Here is a 16,355-nt window from a genome sequence, read left to right as displayed (position 1 = left end):
CAAGTCCAGTGTATGACCACGGTTATAGGTTTGCCCTTTGACATGTTGTTTGAAGTTAAAAGAAGTGGCCATATTTAAAAAGTCAGTTGCATTAACATTGGTGGGGTCATCAACATGAATATTAAAATCGCCACAGAGAACAATTCTGTCATAATTTAAAACCAGAGTAGATAAAAATTCAGGAAGTTCTGATAAAAATCCTCCAGGCGGTTTTGGGGGGGCGATAAATTATAACAAATGATAGGTTGTAGCCCTCCAAGTTTAAGAGTGAGAACTTCAAAGGAGTTAAATTCATCACAGCGTACTTGATGACATTTAAAATTTTTCCTATACACGCTCACTAGCCCACCACCACGACCACTGACCCTCGGTTGACTAAAACAATCATATTGAGGCCGACACAGTTCAGCTAGCTGGCTAGAGTTGGTGCAGTTGTCCTAATCCTTAAGAGATTACTAATATTTCTGTGTGGGATGTGCACATTTCGGTTTACTGATCTATGCGTGATGATGACAGGAATCTGCTCCCAGTGTTGTTCTTTGGAACAACACTGGGAGCAGATGGCTTTACATGCCAGCAGGTGGAGACAGTTGTTTGTGGCAGTGAGGCAGAGATCTGTTCAGTGACCGGTGGTGTGTCCAGGTGTCCTGCATGAATGATTACTCATTCACGTAAGTCCTGAGGGGAGGAGCGCACCACATGCTGTATGTTAGCAGCTAACATTTCTGAGCCCCGTTTGTTTGGCTGAAGTCCGTGAGCCCTGCAGGCGGACTGGAGCCAGTCATGGAGGCCAAGGAGTCTACTGAAGCGGCCAGCACTGCGACCAACTGTGGGAATGGGACCAGAGATAAAGACGGGCTTTCCACACTGCTTTAAAAAGTTAAAATCTGATTTTGTCAGCTCAGACTGCTGAAGAGCTGTGTTCATTTGTTCCGACATGGACTATCACTCTTGTGATGGAGGACGGGAGCGACGGCATTAGGTCCTGGAGTTTTTTTTATATGTCAGCCGTGGTGGCACCGGGGAAGCAGTGAGTGGTAGCGTTAAAGAAACGGATGTTTCTGGTTATGGAGTCACCAATTATTAGTGTGGTTGGGGAGAAGGAGCAGGACTGAGCAGTATCTGCTTCAACACTGCGTGCGGACTGAGGATGGAGTGTGTGAGCTGCCGAGTGTTGTGTTGGAGTAGCAGTAACAGACCTGAGAGAAGGGCTACCCAACGGTGCAGGGTAGAGACGGCCTCCGGAGCGTCTGAGCACAGCCACCTTCAGCATCCTATATCGGGAAGCGGAGGTTTTTGACTGGGATGACGGCCGCCGATCAGGCCCAGCGGCAGATCGGTGGCCCAGCTGATCACCGTTTGCCACCAGTGCAGGAGATGTAGCCGAGATGCAACAGTGTCGGCCGGCACTGTCCGCCGAAAGAGATCCGTATCAGGGAGACTTGAAGCCGCAGGTGCATCCGCTGGATGGACTGGAGTGTCGTCAGAAAAGGCTGCATAGCGGTTGGAGAGGCCGATGTACGGAGGAGAGGCAGCCCCGTCCGAGCCTCTCTTGCAGTCACGGACCACCACTTCAGCCCAGGTTGACTGATGCTTCGGAGTCGAGCAGGAAAGCCTCGGAAGGCTAGAGGGGTCCCATAGCACGGTGTCCTGGATGTTAGTGGTTGCGCTAAGAGAAACAATCATCTAGCTTAAAATCCATGTCAGACGACTAAAATCCTTAACCCACGTAACACTTAAGTTAAAAACTTAAGTTAAATGAAAAGGATATAATAAATGTAACGTAAAAGTGTGTATTAAAACTTGATAAGAGTCCGGTTTAAGACGGAGCTTCCGACAGGTGGCTACAGACGCCAGAGTACGGATTACGTCAACGATCTTGCGTACCATTCATGAAATGGTTTCTTGTGTCTCAGCGGAGACACCCTTCAGAGTACAAAAAACATTGCCCTTCTCCATTTTCCTGGTGAGTGAAAAACCAGATCAACTGGTTTGCTGGCTTCCAAAACATAATGCATAATGACATCAGAAGGTTGATAAACATCAAAACATGTATTTGGAAATGACTAACATTACAGGAGAAAACCCAAAAGGGGATGTACACGCCGTCTTCTTAAAGTTCAGGCAGGTCAGGGACTTAAAGTCCTCCTACAGAAAACCTGCGTGAGCAGAAAGGTTAAACTCAAGCTTTTCTGAAGTGCACCTTCCTCTCATAATACACACAAACAGTAAATCAAGGAAATTACATACTGGGAAGTACATCTCTCTCTCCATTTGGCTCACACATCCCAGGCAATCTTGGCAAATAGTCAGCAATAAGGTTTTTCTTACACGAACAGTGCTCAATGGTGAACTGGTACGGCCGGAGGGCTAGACACCAACGCAGGATTCGGTTCTGATGTACATTGTATGCGTCCACATAAGGGCTCAGTGGTCAGTCTGCAGCTGGAATTCCCCTCTCATGAGGTCATAGCACTTAATGGCTTTTTCTCCTGGTCTAAACGTTTTCTACTCGGGAACAAAGTGGTCCTGTGTAGGCTTGATTTTCCTTGTACCAGTGCAGGCCAACACTGGATGCATCCACTTGTACCACAAGCATCTTTGTAAAGTCTGGCCTCAGGAGCACAGGAGTTTGAGAGATGAAAGGTTTCAAGGCCTTTAAAGCCTGCTCACACTCCCTTGACCATTGCAGTCTGGACGCACTGGATTTTAAAAAAATCCATGCTAAAGTAGCACAGTTAGGGATGAACAGTCTAAACCACCCAATTAGTCATTTACTTTTGTTCATTTAGCTGACGCTTTTATCCAAAGCAACTTACAATTGCTAAGTATGTCAGAAGTCGCACGCCACCGGAGCAACTGGGGGTCTCACACCAAAGGCATGTGTCTTATCCACTGCTCCATCACCACCCTGGTCCCAGGAATGACCTCAGTTGCTTCTTGGTTTCAGGTTTCAGGATCATCTCCATGGCCTTTACCTTCTCCACCCGGGGGTTTCTGCCCCCTCTCAATTAAACAATCTGGTTATCTCCTCCTCTGGAGCCCATTGATGGTCAGGCCAGCATTTTGGATTTTCCCTATTACCGAACCACATGCTGCACATACTAGGAATCGAGAAAGGAGGCTCCATGACAGGCTTCTAGCAGAGAAGACTGGTTAGGGCTGTAGTTGGTTTCAGATTAAATGATCTGTCTGATGATATTTTACATTTTTTTATTGTCAACAAGTGCCATGAAAAGGCGAAACTAACAATGTGTTCTTTCCTATTAAAATGAATAATTTAAAAAAGTTCTGCATGTCTATGGCTCTCAGCCCCGAACCCATGACAGTGTGAATCTTTATTTTTTTAAAAGTCACAAATATATAGTTTCATTTTCAAAAAAAGGCTGGATGTTTTACTAAAACAGCTTGCCACTGTAGTTTTTAGTAAATGTCATTCAAACTGGAGTAAAATGCATTTGTTGGGGATTATTTTCAGCTGCGGATTAATACACATTTGGTGCTCAGCTCACACAATGTGTATGTGTGTGTGTGTGTGTGTGTGTGTGTGTGTGTGTGTTTTCATGGTAATAAAGGAACATGTTATCCATGGCAGCTCAGAGGAATTAGATATATTAGACTACACAGTAAATGCTTATTAGCCGGATCAATTAATTGTTGGTTTTGGTCGTTTCATGGGACTCTTTGACTGTAGGAATGAATGGAGAATATCACAAACATCATTTACTGGAAGTGGAAACACAAATCATCAGAAAAACAGACCCAACACAGCAAACAAATGTGTCCCGTTTAGCTGCATGGTCATTAAACTGAATAATCATAACATAATAACATGTTTTTTAAATAGCTAGTTGAACCTTAGACAGGCTGTTTTTGTTTTGCCTGATGTTTTCTTCCATGGTAAAAGCATTTAAAAGCTAAGTCTGGCTTAAGTTTACGGATAGTTGGTGTTGCATGCTGTATGTACTTCAAAGCCCTTTAAGGCTAAATTTGTAATTTGGGGGAAATTTGACTTGACCCGACTGGTATGAGGTGAGTTCCTGCTCTGAAACAGTTGGATGCAGCTTTGGTACTAATCTTGCGATTGCTTTCTCCAGCTCCAGGATGTTCCAGCTGCTCCAGAGTCACATCCAGTCAGCTGGACAGCGAAGCCACAAAACTCGCCTAGTCTCCAAAGACGGGCACTGCAACATTGAGTTCAGCAACATTGAACACAGTAACCACTGTGCGTATCTGGTGGACTTCTGGACCACCTTTGTGGAGATCCGCTGGCGCTTTGTTCTCTTCCTGTTTGTGGCTTCATTCATTGGCAGCTGGTTCATTTTCGGACTGCTGTGGTACTGGATCGCAAAAAGCAACGGGGATCTGACGGGACAGAACCGTACGGCTGGACATCTCTACTGTGTAGACAATGTTAACAACCTCACAACTGCGTTCCTCTACTCCTTGGAGACCCAGACCACCATTGGGTATGGTGGCAGGTCGCTGACTGGGCACTGTGCTGGCGCTGTGGCTGTGCTTATCATCCAGTCACTGATTGGCATGTTTATCAGTTGTTTCATGTGTGGCGTCATCATGGCCAAGATCTCCTTACCCAAAAAAAGAGCAAAGACGGTCACCTTCAGCGACACAGCTGTAGTCTGCTTGAAGAAAGGAAGTCTGTGTCTCCTGATCAGAGTGGCAAACCTCCGAAAGACCTTATTAATTGGCAGCCAGATCTACGGCAAGCTACTTAGGACAACAACCACGGCAGACGGAGAGATCGTCATTCTGGACCAGGTGGACATTGACTTTACGGTTGACGCTGGCAAGGATAACTTATTTTTTGTTTGCCCTCTGACCCTCTACCACGTGATTAACAGATCAAGCCCATTCTACGAGCTGTCGGCCGACTCTCTCCCCCAGCAGGACTTTGAGTTGGTGGTCTTTTTGGACGGGACTGCCGAGTCCACCAGCTCCTCCTGTCAGGTCCGAACCTCCTACATCCCACAGGAGATTCAGTGGGGATACAGTTTCCTGCCCATCATCTCCCGCACCAAGACGGGAAAGTACTCTGTGGATTTCTCAAACTTTTCCAAAAGCGTCCAGGTCACCACGCCACACTGCGTCCACTGCTTCGAGACAGACGCAGACCACAGAAACCACAACAGCCAAAACCAAGAAAAGCTCAATAACCAGCAGAAGTTGGGGATCGACAACCTGGGATTCCAGGTGATTGCCATTCAGGATGCTGTGGTCACTAAAATGTGAGCGGCTCGGAGAGAAACATGCTCTCCCGACTGAAAATCAAGCACAGCGACTCCGGATGTGGTGTTTTCCACTTCCTTTTAAGCACAGTTTTACTGTTAGCCAGACTGAAGATGGAGTGAATTTGTTTTTGTTGTCTTTTTGGGACTTGTGACATTGTCTAGGTAATGTGTAGAAGAGGGAGAAGGAGGGATTGAAGTTTTGACGCATGGAAAATGAAAGGGGTAATATAATGGATGGCACAGTGGGTACTTCTTGAGGAGATTAGGGCCTGAGCCTGTTATAATGAAAAAGTACGACAGGCCTCTTGAGTTTTCTCATTTTTCCTTCTAAACCACACACTGTATGTTTTTGTCATGTTGACAGATCTTGTTTGCCTTGGTAATTATTAAACGATAAGTTAATAAACTGTGAACATAGCTTCTATACGCAATGATTTTAATTGTGACTAGTTTACAGTTTGTAGATCATACTGTGTGACACTGAAACTTGTTCTCAGGGAAAGTAACATCTTTAGTTGTAATAAACCTTTTTTTTCTCCACAATTCATCAACTTCATTCTTTTGTGTCTTTTTGGTTTTCTCTACATTGAACATGTGATCAGAACTATGATTATATTAACTATAAACAGTGGTGGAATATGAAAGAACATTTACTTGTGCAGTACTTACAAATTTGAGATATGCTTTACATGAATATATTATTTCCATTTTATGCTATTTTATATTGCAACTCCTTTACATTTTAGTCCAGTTGCCCTTGATTTTAACCCACCTTCAAACTGCACATTACATTTACTGATGGCTCATCTGAGAGCAGATGCAGATAAATCTTTTTACTCCATTAAATGTATGGCTAACTTTAGTTACTTGTTATTTTACATATTATTAACACAAAATTATGATATATTGTAGATTAAGCTACCCACAGTATACAAAGTAAAATATATTTGGTGCACTTTTACAAGCTGCAACATGTGATTTACACATTAATGCATCAATAATTATAACCCAAAAATATAATAAACACAAATGGGACATTCTGCATCCAAATGGGTATAAGTATAGTTAGATGCTAATACTTAATAGGTAAGATCAAAGCAGAAATTGTACTTGTAGCAGAGTATTTTTACACTGCGGTATTTACAAGATGCAGTCAGGACTCATCTGCTTTTGTCTCTTCATCAATAATCTCTGTCTCTCTCCACTATTACATCAAGGCAGTACACAAAAACTGTGACAGCTGACCTGGCCACTAGAGAGCATCAGAGAGCTGCTATGATTTCCATGAAACATATTATTATAAACAATTAATGCTGCAATAAAAACGTGTTTTTCCCCCTGTCCCAGTTCTGCCTCCAGACTCTCTTTTATATGCTCAGTGACAAGATGAGAACAGTGACATGATCAAAACAACACCTGATACCTACTGCTTTATGTTGTGAGTGATGGACCTTGTCATGGCAGCAGTCTGTCTCTAGTGGGGGAGTCAGGTTGTTTCGTTTAAGACTGGCTCCAATGTGAGGCAGATTCCTCTGAAATGGCTTTCATCCCATTTGGATTTAGAGAGAGTGAGTTAACTGGGCTTCATCTGCATAACAATGAAAAGAAAAGTGTTGAGAGGGAATCGGCACAGAGAGTCTGAGGCAGCTGAGAAGAAGAAAATAAAAAAGCCAGACGGAGATGAGAGGGCGGAGTGGAAGATACAGAAGTGTATGTTAATCTGATGGAGCCGAGGGCTGGTTCACTGATAACAGTCAAATATATAGAGGATGAAGAAGTATTCACATCTTATACTTAAGTTAAAGTAGAAATACCATGCTGTAGGACTACTCTGTTAGCAGTAAGTACTGGGATCAAAATATAATTAAAGTAGCCAAAGGAAAAAAAGATATTATGCAGGATAATATATATTATGTTATTGGATTATAATAAGTGATGTAATATTGTGTTCATCACTTTAATGTTGCAGCTGGTAAAAAAGGTAAAGGTGGAGCTAATTTCAGCTACTACTTCATCTGCTGGGTAGCATGTGAAATTCACCCCAGGGATCAATAAAGTCTTGTATTAACCTATAATAATATATTACAATTTATTAGTTGATTTTATTTTGTATTATTAATCTGAATATGCAAAGTATTGTAAATAAAGTTATCAAATAAAAGTAGTGAAAAGTACAATATTTGCCTCTGATTTGCAATGGAGTAGAAGTATAAAGTAGCAGAAAATGGGAATACTGAAGTGTCCCAAATGTGTAGTACTTGAGTAAAAGACAAAGTTTTGTTTTTCATGACTCATATAAACCACATTCTTTTACTGTTTTGAGATTCTTCATAGAGCTTTTAAAAAACAAATAAAATGTGATACAGCATCATTTCTGCACTGACAGGGTTTAATTCAACCAATCAACTGTATATTTGCATTTAAAGTACAAGTACGAATTGGACGTACTTGTACTTTACTTATGCTGTGTTACATAATGTTATGAACAGTGATGAAATACTGGCGAATGTAATCTCTATCTATTTCTTGTAATATACAAAACTGACTTTAGTCTTGAAATATTATTAGTAGTATATTGGTATTAGACATGTTTTCTCAAAAGTAACTGACTTTTTCCACAAAATTTAATAACTTCATTCTTATCATTTTAAGATTTTGTTTATGTAACATTGGCTCAGTTATTTCATCATAGTGAGAAATTCTTTGTGGCAAAATGTTTGCACGCCTTTCTTAACGTTTGATTGCTTTTTTGTGATGGTATCTTTTATGAAACTGCATCAGGAACAGAAGAAATTCCACAAAGAAGGATTTCAATTATCAGATCTAGTAAACAGATCAAACTCCTTGACCTAAGCTCAAGACACACAGGACAAAAACCTCAGTATTAGTATCAGAGTGACAAATGTGTTTTATTGACCTCTCCTGGATCCAAATGGGAAGCAAATGGAAGTAACTTCACATGTAAACATGTTGTTTAGAAATACCACACTGTAGGAATACTCTGTTAGAAGTAAAAGTATTGGGATCAAAATATAACCAAAGGGGGAAAAAAAATTGTGCAGGATAATATATATTATGTTATAAGTGACGTAATAATGTGTTCATCACTATAATGTTGCAGCTGGTAAAGCTGGAGCTAATTTCAGCTACTACTTCATCTGCTGGGTAGTATGTGAAATTCACATGACATCATTTCACATGTAAACATGTTGTTTAGAAATACCACACTGTGGGAATTCTCTGTAAGAAGTAAAAGTACTGGGATCAAAATATAATTACAGAAAAAAACATTATGCAGGATAAATAAATAAATAAGACACACAGGACAAAAACCTTAAATCAGAGTGGCAAATGTGTTTTATTGACCTCTCCTGGATCCATATGGGAAGCAAATGGAAGTAACTTCACATGTAAACATGTTGTTTAAGGTCACTTGAATGTTTGTTGGCAGGAAACACACTGTAGCAAGAAGAGATGTTACCGCACTGAAGGTCTTCTTCAGTTACACGTCAACATGATCGTATTAGTAAATTGCTTAAAGCTGAGCATGCATAAGGACTTTCCCAGCAGCCTTTATTTACACACCTAAAATTATTAATTAGAAAATGCATCGACCGCACAACCTTTTTATTATTACAGTTTGGAAATTTCCATCACATCCTTCAAATCAATCATGTTTAACACATCAGAGGCCTCATAGATAAACAATGTTTATACCCTGCAGTGTGAATATCCCACTTTGCAGATGATTTGGGACCAGACGCTACTGTCAAAATAAACTTCAACCTCTGCCCTAGAGGAAAAGTTTGGGGATTTTCTTTAGGGGATTTCATCTTTTGGGGATTATGATTATGAGTCATGCAGCTGGCTAAAAAACATTTTCTGCTTTCAAACGAGGAAAAGTGATGATTTGCTGCTTTTCTTTATCCAACATCAATTGAATATCTTTAGGTTTTAGACAATAACAAGATCAGACAATAATAAAGACATCAGCTACAGCTCAAAACAACTGTGATGGTGCGTTTTTACCAAATTTCTAACATTTTGTAGAATAACAGATTCATTTAAAAAACACTCAACAGATTTTGATGATCATAAAATAACTGTTAGTTATAACAGGTAGTTGCAGCCCCATTTTTGTTTATATTGTTTAGCCTGTAGATTCATGAAGGTTCAATTCATCTTTGCTGTTTTTGCTGACAGTTTGGGCAGACATGTTCAATACCTGCGCATTATGAATTGCAGTTTGAGAAAATATGCTCAAGCTCCTGACTTAGAGGTGCAATTAGATCTTAGTTTGCATTCTTCTGATATATATGCACACCTACTACTGCAAAGGCAATTTATATTCTCTAAATCACCTGATTGCTAGAGAATAGGGAGAAAATGCAATTTGCAGTCACACTACTCTGGCCTCCTTACTGTGAGGTAACAGGGCTAACCACTGAGCAACTGTGTTGCCTTTTAATTAACTATTAAATGATTAATTACGCAGTGTAGCTAATAGAGCTACATTTCATCTAGTTTCTGGTGTGTAATTACTGCTGCTCATTTTCCCTACACACACACACACACACACACACACACACACACACACACACACACACAACACACACCTTCAGTTCCCAATTAAACTGAAGTGGCATCTGCCTGTTAAAAATGGCGTTTATGACTCTGCTTATTTATATTTTGTATATCTGTCCTACTCAAATCTGCCAGGTTTGATAGCATATTAATAAAGCTTGCACACTAGGCTATGGGTTTTTAGTTTCACTGCTCTCAGATGACCCATCAGTAAATGTAATGTGCAGTATTCTATCCAAGGTGGGTTAAAATCAAGGGCAACTGGACTTGAAGCTACTCGAAGAGGTTTCACCTCTCATCCAAGATACTTCTTCAGTTCTGACAGTCTGGCAGGGAATCCCACCCATTATACCTCTGTGGGTTCGTTACCAAGGTGATGGATGCCGATTGGTTTGTTAGTGCTCCTAGATGTTGTAACAACAGACGTTACGGTCGCTGGAGTCGCATGAGGCTAAGTCTGAACGGCGGTCGTTGGCACGGTCACATGAGGCCAAAACTGAGCGTTTGTTCAATCTCCTGGGAAGAACTGAACGGACAGAATCATAAGTCGGGGATACGAGATGTGTCAGCCCTCCTCCCTTGTTGAGAGGTGGTTGCATCTACTGTAGTATAGATAGCTTCTTTGACTCCTCATTCCATCTGTTCTCCCTCTCCAAAATATGTATATTGCTGTCCTCGAGAGTGTCCTTTATCGTTCAATCGTAAACTGTCTTGACCTGAGGAGATGGCTGTTCTGCTCCAACTTCTTGTCTTGGGCACTGGTTGGTAAATTCTCAACACTATGGTGCATTATTCTGATAATCCCTACCTTATGCTGGAGTGGCTAGTGGAGTCAAAGAAAGTAAACGCTCACATTTGGCCTCAAATGACGGCTGTCGTTAAAACAGCCAGGAGCACTAATGAACCAAGAAGTTCCCTGACCTTGATAACGACCCCACAGAGGTTAAATGGCTGGGATTCTCTGGAGCCCCTCGCATGAGAGGCGAAACATCTTCAAGTATATTCAAGTCCAGTCCAATTGCCCTTGATTTTAACCCACCTTGCTGCCACTAAACACACGACACAACATAAAAGCCCCCTCAAACATCACTGTAGAAACAATTGCAGCATATGTAAGAAATTAGCAATCAGAGATTGGATTTTTCAAGATTAATCCAGAATTCCCGACCTGAGTGAAGTAGCACACATAAAAAACCCTTTCATGCATGGTGTCTACATTTGTGGACAGTTATAATAACACAATTGTGGGTTACTATATCATGGTTTTGTTCTCCAAGTCATTTGATCACAGTGTCAGGTGATTGACAGCAACATTGTAACAGCGGTTACTCTCTTGTTTTCCAAATGTTTATTGCTTGATGACCTCATCAATCCAAATTGATGATCCAAATTTTTGATCCAAATTTTAAATCATTTAAAAACCAAACAGAACTTTCAAAAAAATGTAAATGGATTTGTATTTTAGCCCACTTTTGAGTGATAAAAAGAATCTTAAAAATAATCTAATGTTTTGGAAATATATCCAGTCATCATTGAAGATTTGCACATCATTTGATTGATTCGTGTGAACAAGTTAACCAAAACATGGAAAAGAATTGTATTTTGTTTGCATGCAAGAGGATTTCAAGCGCTCCATGTAGCAAAACATGGTCTCAATAATATTTTTTTCTCTCTATGGTCACTCCGGGGCTCCGTAAGTAGTAGAAGTTTGGCAGAAAACCTAAATATCAACATAACAGTGGCGCTTCAGAAAAAGTTCACCATTCATCCTCTAGAAATCATGAATTGGCAATACATCCAACAGTTGCTGATTGAAAGATATTAATGATAATAGATTAATGGAGCTTTAAAGGTAAAGATAACCAATATGACGCAGGATTCAAGTAAGTGAAACATCTGTTTCTGCTTTGGTGGTTTCTGTGCTAAATCCCAGATGTAACTGTGGTTTCTTATGGCATGGAGTGAAGAAAATGTTGCACAACGCTTTTTAAACTATTGTTCTTGAAATTATGTCTCCACTGAACCGATTCAGCACACAAACACACGGTTATTGCTCATTGTGTTTCGGTACATCAGATGTTCAGAGAGCGTCTAAGTCGACCAGCTGGTCAGCCACCAGCAGAGGTGTCCATCACATTAACGGTTATGAAGTTTGAACACATGAAGAGAAGCAGAGTATGGCTTAATGTATTTAATATAAATATTTAACCATGATCTGCTTCCTACAGACCGGTTTCAAAATGACAGCCCCAGGTATGTATGCAATTTACTTTTACTTGGTCATAATTTCCCCCCACAGTGACAACTTTTTGAGCCCCAATCGGTCACAAACGATTCTGTATTAAGAATTTTTATTGGTCTTCGCCCACAAGACAGATGAGGTTGCCATGCTGATGGTCACCTCACTGACAGTTAATGGTGGGACTTGTTAATAGTCATGGTTTACTCTCCCAGCTGGACCAGTAATATAAACCACAGACTTTTCTAGTCCCACAACTGCTGGCATTAAGATAAGCGCTTTTCTTCTTTTCTCTATCAAACATTTCTGGAAACGCGTCTGTAAATCTAAACTGATACGATAATTTCACTAAAATGTGAATTAATGAACAGGTTTGATTTTTGCAATTGTGATTCAGCAATGTTTCCCAACCTTTTTGGCTTGTGACACCTTAAAATGCAGAAATGTGTACCAGATGTGACCAGTTTAACAAAAGACAGTTTATTCCCTTCAAGTTTTATAAATTTTTTTGTGTGCTGATTGAAGAAGTGAAATTATACAGTAAATTTAACCTGAAATAACAGATTTTTTGGCAGCCGAAACGAGCTGTGAACACAACACTGACATTATAAAGCTGATAGGCCAAAAATGTTTGCACAGTTGCCTGTTTACACACATGGAGCAACATTAGCATTGATTTGGAGATAAGTTTCTGGTCACCACGTCAAATATTCATTTTTATCTGCTAAATGGTCCGTTATGTCCATATGTTTGGTGCTTGATAATGAGCATTTGGTGGGTTCATTAGAGCTTTTGTTGACGCTTGAGCTGTGAGACTGAACCAAAATGAAAAGTTTAAGGAGAGCTCAAAAAGAAGTTTGATTTTGGCCTGTTATCAGCTGATATGAACTGCCGCCTACATGGCTTTTCATTTAAACAGGTGAAAACGCCATTTAAAAACAGATGCTAAATGTTTTGTACATTACTCTTTGCTAATAATAAGAGTTTTTTGATTTGTTAGCATCTGAACTTATAGCGAATACATGTATTTTGACATCCCAACCTCTGTGTCTGAACTCACTCAAACCCAAATAACTTTCACATTCACACATTTTTAGTCGCATATGTGCAGCAAAATGTAAAGGACAGCAGCTTTACAGGCAACTAGCAGGCTGTGGTGGACAGCACAGTAAACAAAGGATCAGAATTTGATCGGCTTTATTTTAGCCGATGCAGATCCATTACAATATGCGGGACATATGCAGATCCGTAGGAATGGCTCAGGACATCTCTTTTGTTTAGAGCAGCTTTAAGAAAAGACATTCAAAAAAGATTAACTAGAATGTGTTCCTTGCTTCCTTCTGTTTCCCCTCCCTTTCCTCTTTCTTTACTTTACAAGTCTTTTCACTTTAAAAATAGATTAGTTTAAACATTTACCAAATTCTTTGTTGTCATTTGTTCTATTTTCTGTTTAGGATTCCCGACGTTTTTCCTTTTCCTCTTACTATGTTTACAGTTATGCACCAAAATTCCTTGTTTGTGAAAGCATACTTGCCAATAAACCTTAACTTTAATTATCTTTTGACCCCTTGTGGGATCCCAACCCCATACATTTCAGACCACTGTTCTGACTCAGCAGCTGTTTCCTTTAATATACTTATTTTATTCATCTTTGGGATGTTTCTGCTGGTTCCTCTGTCCAGCTCTGTGTACTTGTAACATACATGACTTACTGTAAACTCACAGCTAAAATATATAAATAAGGATTTACCTCCAGTACTTAAATTGATTGATTTTTTATTTAGAAGGGACCATGTGCAATTAATGACATAAATGTAGACATTTGATGCATTACACCAGAGTTAGCCTTAGGCTAATTTACATCTGCAGTCCCCAAATATATCAACCGGTTTTGATTTCAGCATTAGCTTTGATCTCATAGACAGATTGTATTCACAGAAGTTGCTGTGATATATAATGTTGATAAGTACAGCGTACGCTTCATGTTTTTACTCCAAAGCTTCATTGTAGCCTTTTGGTTAAAGAGACTGGAAAATATAAAAGCTGTCTCTCTAGATCATTTAGCACAATTATTTTGGCTCGGAAAGTAGCCGCCACAGCACTTTATGGCCATGTGTTACGCAGCACAAAGCCTCCTCTGCAGATTTTATGATATTAGAGCAGACTCCAGTGACAAAAATGTGTTCAAGAGTACTGCACTGATGTTTTCTCGCATACTTAAAAATACAAACTGTACACAGAGAGACATTTTCTGTTCCTAGATATCCTGATACAAACAGCATTTTACCAAAGACTCGGGGGGGGGGGGGTCTTTGTGTTTTAACATGAATTATTGATAGTGTCTGAATAAAAAGCGTGCCGACATACTCTTTCTCATGCAAATCATTTCGCATGAGGAATTAAACTGTTTTATTCTTATTTTCTTTGTTGTACATCCATAAACAGTTGATTTACGAGGCCCCTGCAATTTAGTTTCAAATTGAAAAGGCGGTTAAACAGAGAATAGCAGCCACTTACTACATGACCAAAATGAAAACAAAAGCCAGCCAAGGCCAGGGCATGTTAAAGCATGTTATTTAGTGCTTGGCTTGCTCTGTGTATTCAGGTGAGAGATCAGAAGTTAGATCAGAAGTTATAACAAGTCAACATTTCCTTCCTTCCTTCTGCTGTGTGTCTTTATTCTGAGGGGTTTTCACAGACTGGTACACCCAGACACACATAGCCTACTTTACTGAAGCTGCAAAACGCACGAGCTGATCTGACGGAGGGACGCAAATGAGTTGACTTGGATATTATTAGCTCATCTTCACTCACTGCCGCGCTGATCGGCTTTGACATCGGCTCATAATCATCTGGTACGAACGCCTGCAGCCACAGCTCCTTCATCTGAGATGCTGCGATGCACATCATCTGCAGTGTTTGAGGGTGTCTGGCTCAGTGAGTGGCCGCACTTGATTTAAATTAAAAGTCTAAAGCATCGTTCATTTATCTGTTTCATGACTCCTTATTTTTTTAATCATCCCTTCCCCTTGAAAAAAAATAAGAAAAAGGCTGCTGGGATAAATGCTTGATAGAAAAGAGACACACAATATAATAGACCAGACAAACAAAACCACAGTCGCAGAAACAAGCACTTTACATTTTAAGAATTTCTGTTTTTTTAAAACACATAAGCGTCCAATCTTACACGAACCAATCTGGCCTGAATAAAATGAACTTGTTGAGGGTGGACTCGGCCCTGTTACAAAAACTCAAGCAATAACTGTTACAACCTTCATTCGGTCAAATCTCACTGCAACAAAGAAATGTCGGAGGTGATTTGGTGTCATTGTGGTTATGGTTCGACTCTGCACCTGTAGTAAAAATAAAAAATGGGGGGGGGGAATGACATCCATGGATGTGGATTCACCGTCACCCTGGGTCCATCTGTGCTACAGGTTAAGAAGCGGCGCTGTTTTCTCTAAGACCCTGAGTGGACACAGAACTGCATGTTTGTTGGAGCCGGTGCCCAGTTACATCAAATGTCCTTAAGAGGTGTCTTAACCTCAGCCTTGAAGATTAAGGAATGGTTTGACATTTTGAGGTTTATGCTTTCTCGCTTTCTTGCCAAGAGTTAAATGAGAAGGTCGATTCTACTCTCATGTCTCAAGCCAGTTAGCTTAGCTTAGCATAAAGACTGGAAACAGCTAGCTTGGCTCTGTCCAAAAAGTAACAAAGAGCCTTTAAAGTCACTAATTAACATGTTCTCATTTGTTTGATCTTTAATTGGAAGTGTAAAAATGACGAGTAAATAATGAAAAATATTAGGGCACATAATCTCCTGAAAAAACACATTTTGCAGATGCTGATAAGATGTATAGCTACCCCCCCATTTCCAATCTTTATGCTAACTATCTTCTGGTTGTAGCTTCACATTCAGCGTAAAGAAAAGTGGTATCGATTTTCTCATCTAACTCTCAGCAACAAAGTATAAGCGTATTTCCCGAAGTGTTGAACTGCTTCCTTTAAGGGAGTTACAAGAAACAGATTTGTGAGGTAAACTTATAAAATATTAAGTGATTCCTCAAATCTTGATTACAAATCAAACGTTGTTCTGTTGTGTTCATAGTGTGAGTATTAACAAGATGAGGTGTCCTTCCTTTATTTAGTAAGAGATTGTAAACAAATCCCAGGTGGAAAGGCTTGAAATCAAATAAAAACAATTAACCCCCCAATAAAAATGTCAGGTAAAGATCAGGCTAAACTACAGGAGAAAAAGGAAAATATTGCAAAGTAACTCTACA

General features: G+C 40.1%; 1 protein-coding gene across 1 annotated transcript in view; it reads left to right on the top strand.

Annotated features, from left to right (window-relative positions):
- Positions 1-5,740, top strand: part of kcnj1b (potassium inwardly rectifying channel subfamily J member 1b) — a 16,110-nt gene extending 10,370 nt beyond the window's left edge. The window contains exon 2 of the mRNA XM_046040409.1: positions 4,098-5,740. Within this exon, the coding sequence (XP_045896365.1) occupies positions 4,098-5,250 (1,153 nt within the window). The 3' untranslated portion in view covers positions 5,251-5,740. The remainder of the gene's footprint in view (positions 1-4,097) is intronic.
- Positions 5,741-16,355: the final 10,615 nt, after the last annotated feature.

This window comes from Micropterus dolomieu, linkage group LG23 (genome assembly GCF_021292245.1).
Source record: "Micropterus dolomieu isolate WLL.071019.BEF.003 ecotype Adirondacks linkage group LG23, ASM2129224v1, whole genome shotgun sequence".
Classification (NCBI taxonomy): Eukaryota; Metazoa; Chordata; class Actinopteri; order Centrarchiformes; family Centrarchidae; genus Micropterus; species Micropterus dolomieu.
The sequence above is the reverse complement of the archived record's forward strand: the minus strand, read 5'-3'. Positions and strand labels throughout refer to the sequence as shown.